The sequence below is a fragment of the Borostomias antarcticus genome, assembly GCF_949987555.1.
Source record: "Borostomias antarcticus genome assembly, chromosome: 31".
NCBI classification, from domain to species: domain Eukaryota; kingdom Metazoa; phylum Chordata; class Actinopteri; order Stomiiformes; family Stomiidae; genus Borostomias; species Borostomias antarcticus.
This window is the reverse complement of record NC_140264.1, coordinates 5640860-5652544: the sequence shown is the minus strand read 5'-3', so window position 1 is coordinate 5652544 and position 11685 is coordinate 5640860. Positions and strand designations below refer to the sequence as shown.

At 46.6% G+C, this 11685-nt stretch overlaps 1 protein-coding gene across 1 annotated transcript; it reads right to left on the bottom strand.

Moving 5' to 3' along the window:
* Positions 1–826: 826 nt before the first annotated feature.
* LOC311327247 (uncharacterized protein) lies at positions 827–3607 on the bottom strand (the record flags this gene model as incomplete). The annotated part of the gene is made up of 2 exons (XM_084460280.1): positions 3413–3607; positions 827–2070 (listed from the first exon to the last, which is right to left on the bottom strand). Exons 1-2 carry the CDS (start codon positions 3597–3599, stop codon positions 827–829), a joined length of 1431 nt encoding a protein of 476 aa, XP_084316406.1. The 5' UTR covers positions 3600–3607.
* Between the last annotated feature and the right edge of the window lie 8078 nt (positions 3608–11685).

Below are 11685 nucleotides of genomic sequence, written 5' to 3'. Positions count from 1 at the left end.
AAAAGCTTTGTGATGTCATTGCGAAGGCAATTGGAGAGACAGGTATATTCTATTTCTACCCACTGTCAACAAGTCGCAACACAAGTTCAGTTCAGAATCTCTGACGAGCGGAGAAATGCGCTTCTGGTGTGAACAGCAACGCTCCTGTGCACGCGTGAACTCTTCGCTCCTGCGCTAGGCTGCGGAAAGCCTGTGTGAACATAGCGTTAGGCTATTTTAGGTTTCTTGTCGCACTACAAAAAGGTGAACAAAGATTGACCAGATTGATGGAAAGTGCATGGGTAAGGCTCACGTGATGAATGAGAATCTTGGCAGAATATTCATCTTCAGCACCTCAGCCCTCCCCCACAGTCATTGGCAAAGAAGATCATCTCTTTATGTTCCGCAATACTGAGGCTATGAATCCCAAGTATTTAATTTCATTATGTTTCCACATGAATGGTGCAGTCTGCTCTGGACTTCCCCCTGCAGACCTGCTGGGCCACGATGCCACTTGAAAGCCCTGTCACTACAATATTTTAGTAGTAATGTAACACATTCATGATTGTACATTTTTGACCTAGCCACAAATTCTCCCGAACACAACTGTTCTTCTGTAATGTAATACATTCATATATTAGGCTACACTTCTTTTGACCAAGCTTGTCATGCTACTTTTGCCATGCGTGGGAAGTGAAGGAGAGGTGGGAGTAGTTTAACCATTCATTTGTTTACAAAACTGCACAAGTCTCTTACTGCCATGTCATAGTGGAATTTATTGGTAACATACAGACACCCCCAGACATACAGGTAACATACTCTTTTGACTAAAAGCATTGTCACAGTGCTATGGTTTCTCTTCTGTGTGGATTCTTCTATGTCTAAGTAAACTACTACTTTGACCATACGCTTTGTCACATTCTGTACATTGAAATGGTTTATCTCCTGTGTGGGTTCTTTCATGGATAACTAAATAACTCCGGTTACTAAAAGCTTTGTCACATTCCTCACACTGATATGGTTTCTCTCCTGTGTGGATTCTTCTATGTCTAAGTAAACTACTACTTTGACCATACACTTTGTCACATTCTGTACATTGAAATGGTTTATCTCCTGTGTGGGTTCTTTCATGGATAACTAAAGACCTCCGGCATCTAAAAGCTTTGTCACATTCCTCACACTGATATGGTTTATCTCCTGTGTGGGTTCTTTCATGGGTAACTAAATACTTCCGGTATTTAAAAGCTTTGTCACATTCCTCACACTGATATGGTTTCTCTCCTGTGTGGATTCTTCTATGTTGAATTAATGCATACTTTTTAAGAAAAGCCCTGTTACATTCCTGGCACTGATATGGTTTCTCTCCTGTGTGGATTTTTTTATGTTGACGTAAATTACTCTTTTGTCCAAAGGCTTTGTCACATTCCTCACACTGATATGGTTTCTCTCCTGTGTGGATTCTTCTATGTTTAACTAAACTACTCAGGCGACTAAACGCTTTGTCACATTCCCCACACTGATATGGCTTCTCTCCTGTGTGGATTCTTCCATGTTGAACTAAACTACTCAGGCGACTAAAAGCTTTGTCACATTCTCCACACTGATATGGTTTCTCTGCTGTCTTGACCTCAACCTCCCCAGAAGAAACATCTTCACTCTCACTTCCAGAGCAGGAACTGGTAATAGGCCTGGTCCAGGGACTGGGGGTGGTCTTGGTCCTGAGGCTTGATTTACTAGGTGATTTCAGAACTCTGGTAGACTGAAGGCTGAGGCAGCGGGTCGTGAGTTGAGGAAGCAGCCCTCCTCTCTCCTCCTTCTCCTCTTCTGAACTCTGAGCTGTAGGACAGTCTGGACTTACAGAAGTGGGCTGAGCATCACTGGCAGGTTCTGGTGCTCCATAGTCCTCTTTATCAGACTCTATTTTGATTTGTTCTTCAGTTGTGTTGGAGGATAAAGAGTCTCTTTCATTGTTCTCCACAGTTGGACTTTGGTAGAGAGGTGGGAGTTGAAGCTGCTCTCCCCCCTGACTGGACCACAGCTCCTGTTCCCCTTTAATCTGTGGGGGCTCTGGGAGAGAGAGCTGCTGGACATCTGGGGAAAATAGAAGATAAATATTAGGATAAAGCCTGCTTCATTATTACCTCATGTTTACCTAATCTTACACGGCAAATTATATCAGCAGATTCGGTGCAATGAACACCTTGCTGCAATACACACTATAATGCAATATTGAGGGGGTAAAATTAGAATAATAATGAATATTTAAACAAACAAACAATTGACAAGTACGAGGGTTGCAAAATTCCCGGAATATTCAAAGTTGGAAACTTTCCATGGGAATTAACGGGAATTTATGGGAATTAACAGGAATTAACGGGAATTTGGATGTTATTTATACCAACTGTATTTACCTTGTCATAAACAGACATAAATATAAATATTTTGCTTTGTCATAAGCAAACATGCTGGCAAACATTTCTAATACAATTTTTGCTAATTCAATTTTTTGCTTAATCTATTTGTGAGTAGAACCTAAATGAATTCTACAGCCCTCTTAGTGTGTGAGTTACTTATGATCATATACAATGGTTCAGATCAAAAAGTTGACAAAACTAGCACTTTTGAGAAAGTCTGATAATTGCTCTACCATCGTTTTGGTTATACATATGTGGGTGGGCACCTTGAAAAATCATTCAAGCTTCGAGCTTCTTGTCTTTGAAATCGAGAGTTTAACATGTTTTTGAATGATTTTTTCAAGGTGCCCAGCCACATCCATTGTATGACCCAAACGGTGATAGAGCAATTATCAACTTTCTCAAAAGTGCTAGTTTTGTCAACGTTTTGATCTGAACCATTGTATATGATCATAAGTAACCTTAAAACAGGGCTAAACATGATTTCCCCCTTTACTACTCCTTTAATTCGATTCGGCAAGATGGCGCTGATCAAAATGTTTCAGGAAGTAAATCGCAGCCTGGACCCTTGGTTCTAATCTATTAATACATCCATGGTTCTAATCTATTAATACATCCATGGTTCTAATCTATTAATACATCCATGGTTCTAATCTATTAATACATCCATGGTTCTAATCTATTAATACATCCATGGTTCTAATCTATTAATACATCCATGGTTCTAATCTATTAATACATCCATGGTTCTAATCTATTAATACATCCATGGTTCTAATCTATTAATACATCCATGGTTCTAATGAACTCGTGAACAGAGCAGCCGCATCCAATTCAAAATGGAGGCTCCAGGAGGAACTAGCCTATCCTAGCCTAGCTAGCACTAGACAACAGATAAGTAGCCTACAAACCACAAACTAGAACAGCTAGCTAACTTAGTTATAGAGAATATGGGAAAACTGAATTCAGAACATGAAACAGTGACTCTTGACCACAGTAGATGAGTATAAATATAGAACCTGTTCTCTGTAGCTTGATCTCGGGTTGATTGTCCATCATTCTTTGAAGTTGCGCGATTTTCTCCTTGGATCGACAGATTTCTTCTTGGCACTCTGAAAGCGTTTCTTCATACTGCCCACATATCTCCACAGCTGCCGCTGATAAACGCTGGTTCACAAAATCGACGAAGCGCTGTAGTTTGGACATTTTTACAGTTTAAAATGAGGGAAGGCCTAATTTGCACTACGCTAGCTACAGCAGTGAGCGTGAGCCTCACGAACGTCATGTCCGGTAGCGTTCTTACAAGGAATTTCAAAATAAAGGTCACGCAAAGACAATTGTACTTTTTCCTATTTAACATACAGTACATGTAAAATACGCATACTCTAGTTAGTAGTAGGCTAACACTTTCAGTCCAAAGGGAATCCGAATATGTGATTAACATTGGTAGGTTTATCGTCCACGTAAGTGTGGTAGCCAATACACTACAACACTCCATACAAAATACATGGACCCAAATTAGGCTTTTCTACATTTTCAATAAAGATTTGAAAAGAAAAAGAGGCAAAAGTTCCTCACATTTCCATTTTTTTAAAGAAAACAAACTGAGAACAACAGTGTTGCGGCGGAGGCTATAGGGGGGTGGGGGGAGGTGGTAGGGAGGGGGAGGCTATAGGGGGGTGGGGGGGGGTGGTAGGGAGGGGGAGGCTATAGGGGGGAGGGGGGTGGTAGGGAGGTGGAGGCTATAGGGGGGTGGGGGGAGGTGATAGGGAGGCGGAGGCTATAGGGGGGTGAGGGGAGGTGGTAGGGAGGTGGAGGCTATAGGGGGGTGGGGGGAGGTGGTAGGGAGGGGGAGGCTATAGGGGGGGGGGTAGGGAGGGGGAGGCTATAGGGGGGTGGGGGGAGGTGGTAGGGAGGGGGAGGCTATAGGGGGGTGGGGGGGGGTGGTAGGGAGGGGGAGGCTATAGGGGGGTGGGGGGAGGTGGTAGGGAGGGGGAGGCTATAGGGGGGTGGAGGTGGTAGGGAGGAAGAGGCTATAGGGGGGTGGGGGGGAGAGGTGGTAGGGAGGGGGAGGCTATAGGGGGGTGGGGGGAGGTGGTAGGGAGGGGGAGGCTATAGGGGGGTGGGGGGAGGTGGTAGGGAGGGGGAGGCTGTAGGGGGGTGGGGGGAGGTGGTAGGGAGGGGGAGGCTATAGGGGGGTGGGGGGAGGTGGTAGGGAGGGGGAGGCTATAGGGGGGTGGGGGGAGGTGGTAGGGAGGGGGAGGCTGTAGGGGGGTGGGGGGAGGTAGTAGGGAGGGGGAGGCTATAGGGGGGTGGGGGGAGGTGGTAGGGAGGGGGGCCCCTCTACACGTCCAGGCTCAGGGCCCCATTTTTTCATGATCCGTCTATGTATAAAATGTAGACACAAACATATATTTGTCATTTCTCAAGAAGTTGGCAATTTGGAATAAGCCTAGGCTTTCAAACTGATTTCCACGTAAAGTAACTGATTTCCAAGTAAAGATTTGATTTTGGTAGCCTATATCTTTAATTATATACTAGCCTACGTATTAGTTGTTTAGGATTCACACTTGCTTTGACAATGTAGCCTGTAAGCTTTCAAAGCCAATAAAGCACCTTTGAATTTAAATGAGAGAGAAAGGGAGAGAGGAGCTGGGGGCGGGGTTGAGGTGACCAAACACATGAGAGAGACAGACGAACCCCAACTACATTAGTGACATTTTTGAAGATTATCGACGACATGAAGTTAATCCTCGTAGTGGAAAAATACAGGGAGTTGAATGATCCCAGCACATGCTCTACAAAGACACCAACGAAAAAAGCTTTGTGATGTCATTGCGAAGGCCATTGGAGAGACAGGTATATTCTATTTCTACCCACTGTCAACAAGTCGCAACACAAGTTCAGTTCAGAATCTCTGACGAGCGGAGAAATGCGCTTCTGGTGTGAACAGCAACGCTCCTGTACGCGCGTGAACTCTTCGCTCCAGCGCTAGGTTGCGGAAAGCCTGTGTGAACATAGCGTTAGGCTATTTTAGGTTTCTTGTTACACTACAAAAAGGTGAACAAAGATTGACCAGATTGATGGAAAGTGCATGGGTAAGGCTCACGTGATGAATGAGAATCTTGGCAGAATATTCATCTTCAGCACCTCAGCCCTCCCCCAGAGTCATTGGCAAAGAAGATCATCTCTTTATGTTTCGCAATATTGAGGCTATCACTATGAATCCCAAGTATTTAATTTCATTATGTTTCCACATGAATGGTGCAGTCTGCTCTGGACTTCCCCTGCAGACCTGCTGGGCCACGATGCCACTTGAAAGCCCTGTCACTACAATATTTTAGTAGTAATGTAACACATTCATGATTGTACATTTTTGACCTAGCCACAAATTCTCCCGAACACAACTGTTCTTCTGTAATGTAATACATTCATAGATTAGGCTACACTTCTTTTGACCAAGCTTGTCATGCTACTTTTGCCATGCGTGGGAAGTGAAGGAGTGGTGGGAGTAGTTTAACCATTCATTTGTTTACAAAACTGCACAAGTCTCTTACTGCCATGTCATAGTGGAATTTATTGGTAACATACAGACACCCCCAGACATACAGGTAACATACTATTTTGACTAAAAGCATTGTCACAGTGCTATGGTTTCTCTTCTGTGTGGATTCTTCTATGTCTAAGTAAACTACTACTTTGACCATACGCTTTGTCACATTCTGTACATTGAAATGGTTTATCTCCTGTGTGGGTTCTTTCATGGATAACTAAATAACTCCGGTTACTAAAAGCTTTGTCACATTCCTCACCCTGATATGGTTTCTCTCCTGTGTGGATTCTTCTATGTAGAATGAATGCATCCTTTTTACGAAAAGCCCTGTTACATTCCTCACACTGATATGGTTTCTCTCCTGTGTGGATTCTTCTATGTAGAATTAATGCACCCTTTTACGAAAAGCCGTGTTACATTCCTGGCACTGATATGGTTTCTCTCCTGTGTGGATTCTTCTATGTAGAATTAATGCATACTTTTTACGAAAAGCCCTGCTACATTCCTGGCACTGATATGGTTTCTCTCCTGTGTGGATTCTTTTATGTTGAAGTAAATGACTCTTTTGACTAAAGGCTTTGTCACATTCCAAACACTGATATGGCTTCTCTCCTGTGTGGATTCTTCTATGTTGAATGAATGCATACTTTTTACGAAAAGCCCTGTTACATTCCTGGCACTGATATGGTTTCTCTCCTGTGTGGATTTTTTTATGTTGACGTAAATTACTCTTTTGTCCAAAGGCTTTGTCACATTCCTCACACTGATATGGTTTCTCTCCTGTGTGGATTCTTCCATGTTGAACTAAACTACTCAGGCAACTAAAAGCTTTGTCACATTCTCCACACTGATATGGTTTCTCTCCTGTGTGGATTCTTCGATGTTTAACTAAAGCACCTTTTTCACTAAAAGCCTTGTCACATTCCCCACACTGATATGGCTTCTCTCCTGTGTGGATTCTTCTATGTTGAACTAAACTGCTCAGGCGACTAAACACTTTGTCACATTCCCCACACTGATATGGCTTCTCTCCTGTGTGGATTCTTCCATGTTGAACTAAACTACTCAGGCGACTAAAAGCTTTGTCACATTCTCCACACTGATATGGCTTCTCTGCTGTGTGGATTATTCGATGTTTAACTAAATGACCCTGTTGATTAAAAGCTTTGCCACATTCCTCACACTGATATGGCATCTCCGCTGTCTTGCCCTCAACCTCCCCAGAAGAAACATCTTCACTCTCACTTCCAGAGCAGGAACTGGTAATAGGCCTGGTCCAGGGACTGGGGGTGGTCTTGGTCCTGAGGCTTGATTTACTAGGTGATTTCAGAACTCTGGTAGACTGAAGGCTGAGGCAGCGGGTCGTGAGTTGAGGAAGCAGCCCTCCTCTCTCCTCCTCTTCTGAACTCTGAGCTGTAGGACAGTCTGGACTTACAGAAGTGGGCTGAGCATCACTGGCAGGTTCTGGTGCTCCATAGTCCTCTTTATCAGACTCTATTTTGATTTGTTCTTCAGTTGTGTTGGAGGATAAAGAGTCTCTTTCATTGTTCTCCACAGTTGGACTTTGGTAGAGAGGTGGGAGTTGAAGCTGCTCTCCCCCCTGACTGGACCACAGCTCCTGTTCCTCTTTAATCTGTGAGGGCTCTGGGAGAGAGAGCTGCTGGACATCTGGGGGAAAACGGAAGATAAATATTAGGATAAAGCCTGCTTCATTATTACCTTATGTTTACCTAATGTTACATGCAAAATTATATCAGCAGATTCGGTGCAATGAACACCTTGCTGCAATACAAACTATAATGCAATAGTGAGGGGGTAAAATTAGATAAATAATTAAAATTTAAACAATTGACAAGTACACACATTTGCATCACACTACAAACAACTGGGTGTCTGATGTCAAATGTGTGAGTTGAAGTATGTCAGGATCCTTTGGTTCAAATGATAAACCATCTTTTTTGTTTTAAGTCATCTGTTTTGGTGTGAATAGTTTGGGCGTGCATTTAAAAATAACCCATTACAAAATGGCACACCTTTTTCATCTATCAATCATGCGGTCACTGCAGGGCATGGGACCATATGTTCCAGTGCTTGGTACAGCCCATCCAAGTCGCTAGATGAACAGTAAAGGATCATTTATGCTTTGTGAGACAAGCTGTGAGACACATTTAGTGATTTTGTGATTTGGAATGTCTCACAGGCTGTGAGCTGCTTGGGTTGTACCAAATTAAATTTCTAGCGGCTCACACCATGTCATTGTGTCTCACAGCTTTGATTGGTTGACTGGCCTGAAGAAACACAACGACAAAATAATTCACAGAATAGCTGCAGGTCAATCAACCAAAGTTTTAAACTTTTAAAAACGTTTGCGAAGGAAAGCCAACGTAGGCTGAGGCTTGATTCACACAAGACTGGTGGAGGATTTGGAGTCAAAGGAAAAAGCGTCTATTTGTCAATATTTCAGATTTAAACCCAAAGCTGATGTTAATGGGGCAACCTAGAGTCGTCTTCTTGGGTGAAAACTGAGGCAAACAAACCAGTCTGATTGCGCACAACTGTGCAGCTTCTACATGGCCATGGACACAAGACACTTGTCACTGAGCCCATCTATTGAGTAGAAAAGCAGAGGGAAACATCCCGTTACGAGAGACGCGGGGCGGCTGTGGCTCAGGAGGTAGATGGTCGTAAGGTCGGCGGTTCGAATCCCGCCTCCTCCTGTCCACATGTCTAAGGTTGGGCAAAGACACTGAACCCCAAATAGTTCCCAGTGAGCAGGCTAGCACCTTGCATGGCAGCTGCCATCATTGGTGTGTGAATGGGTGAATGATTGCCAGCTATATTGCTATTGAATATCTAAGTAGCTAGCAACAGCTAGTTAGCAAGTAGCCTACATAGCTTCAACAATCACACCAACGCCCGTCATGTCTACAAAAACGTGTTACTGGCAATTTCCAACACTATGAATTAAGTAAAGCATTGAATTGCGACATAATCACAGCAGATTCATGGTGATAGTTCCAGACTAGTGAACAATAAATATGATGATAGTTCTAATGAACAGAGCAGCCGTATGCAATTCAATATGGAGGCTCCAGGAGGAACTAGCCTATCCTAGCCTAGCTAGCACTAGACAACAGATACGTACCAACTAGGACTAGCTTAGTTATAGAGAATATGGGAAAACTGAATTCAGAACATGAAACAGTGACTCTTGACCACAGTAGATGAGTATAAATATAGAACCTATTCTCTGTAGCTTGATCTCGGGTTGATTGTCCATCATTCTTTGAAGTTGCGCGATTTTCTCCTTGGATCGACAGATTTCTTCTTGGCACTCTGAAAGCGTTTCTTCATACTGCCCACATATCTCCACAGCTGCCGCTGATAAACGCTGGTTCACAAAATCGACGAAGCGCTGTAGTTTGGACATTTTTACAGTTTAAAATGAGGGAAGGCCTAATGTGCACTACGCTAGCTACAGCAGTGAGCGTGAGCCTCACGAACGTCATGTCCGGTAGCGTTCTTACAAGGAATTTCAAAATAAAGGTCACGCAAAGACAATTGTACTTTTTCCTATTTAACATACAGTACATGTAAAATATGCATACTCTAGTTAGTAGTAGGCTAACACTTTCAGTCCAAAGGGAATCCGAATATGTGATTAACATTGGTAGGTTTATCGTCCACGCAAGTGTGGTAGCCAATACACTACAACACTCCATACAAAAGACATGGACCCAAATTAGGCTTTTCTACATTTTCAATAAAGATTTGAAAAGAAAAAGAGGCAAAAGTTCCTCACATTTCCAGTTTTTTAAAGAAAACAAACTGAGAACAACAGTGTTGCGGCGGAGGCTATAGGGGGGTGGGGGAGGTGGTAGGGAGGGGGAGGCTATAGGGGGGTGAGGAGGAGAGGTGGTAGGGAGGGGGAGGCTATAGGGGGGTGGGGGGAGGTGGTAGGGAGGGGGAGGCTATAGGGGGGTGAGGAGGGGAGGTGGTAGGGAGGCGGAGGCTATAGGGGGGTGGGGGGGGGAGGAGGTAGGGAGGGGGAGGCTATAGGGGGGTGGGGGGAGGTGGTAGGGAGGGGGAGGCTATAGGGGGGTGGGGGGAGGTGGTAGGGAGGGGGAGGCTATAGGGGGGTGGGGGGAGGTGGTAGGGAGGGGGAGTAGGGAGGGGGAGGCTATAGGGGGGTGGGGGGAGGTGGTAGGGAGGGGGAGGCTATAGGGGGGTGGGGGGAGGCTATAGGGGGGTGAGGAGGGGAGGTGGTAGGGAGGGGGAGGCTATAGGGGGGTGGGGGGGGGTGGTAGGGAGGGGGAGGCTATAGGGGGGTGGGGGGAGGTGGTAGGGAGGTGGAGGCTATAGGGGGGTGAGGGGAGGTGGTAGGGAGGGGGAGGCTATAGGGGGGTGGGGGGAGGTGGTAGGGAGGGGGAGGCTATAGGGGGGTGAGGGGAGGTGGTAGGGAGGGGGAGGCTATAGGGGGGTGGGGGGAGGTGGTAGGGAGGGGGAGGCTATAGGGGGGTGGGGGGAGGTGGTAGGGAGGGGGAGGCTATAGGGGGGTGGGGGGAGGTGGTAGGGAGGGGGAGGCTATAGGGGGGTGGGGGGAGGGGGTGGTAGGGAGTGGGAGGCTATAGGGGGTGGGGGGAGGTGGTAGGGAGGGGGAGGCTATAGGGGGGTGGGGGGGAGAGGTGGTAGGGAGGGGGAGGCTATAGGGGGGTGGGGGGGGGTGGTAGGGAGGGGGAGGCTATAGGGGGGTGAGGAGGGGAGGTGGTAGGGAGGGGGAGGCTATAGGGGGGTGGGGGGAGGTGGTAGGGAGGGGGAGGCTATAGGGGGGTGGGGGGAGGTGGTAGGGAGGGGGAGGCTATAGGGGGGTGGGGGGAGGTGGTAGGGAGGCGGAGGCTATAGGGGGGTGGGGGGAGGTGGTAGGGAGGGGGAGGCTATAGGGGGGTGGGGGGGGGGTGGTAGGGAGGGGGAGGCTATAGGGGGGTGGGGGGGGGGTGGTAGGGAGGGGGAGGCTATAGGGGGGTGAGGGGAGGTGATAGGGAGGTGGAGGCTATAGGGGGGTGGGGGGAGGTGGTAGGGAGGGGGAGGCTATAGGGGGGTGGGGGGAGGTGGTAGGGAGGGGGAGGCTATAGGGGGGTGAGGGGAGGTGGTAGGGAGGGGGAGGCTATAGGGGGGTGGGGGGAGGTAGTAGGGAGGGGGAGGCTATAGGGGGGTGGGGGGAGGTGGTAGGGAGGGGGAGGCTGTAGGGGGGTGGGGGGAGGTAGTAGGGAGGGGGAGGCTATAGGGGGGTGGGGGGAGGTGGTAGGGAGGGGGGCCCCTCTACACGTCCAGGCCCAGGGCCCCATTTTCTCATGATCCGTCTATGTATAAAATGTAGACACAAACATATATTTGTCATTTCTCAAATAGGTGGCCATTTGGAATAAGCCTAGGCTTTCACACTGATTTCCACGTCTATCTTTTTTCTGTCAAGTAAAGATTTGATTTTGGTAGCCTATATCTGTAATTATATACTAGCCTATGTATTAGTTGTTTAGGATTCACACTTGCTTTGACAATGTAGCCTGTAAGCTTTCAAAGCCAATAAAGCACCTTGAATTTAAATGAGCGAGAGAGGGAGAGAGGAGCTGGGGGCGGGGTTGAGGTGACCAAACACATGAGAGACAGACGAACCCCAACTACATTAGTGACAGCACATGCTCTACAAAGACACCAACGAAAAAAGCTTTGTGATGTCAT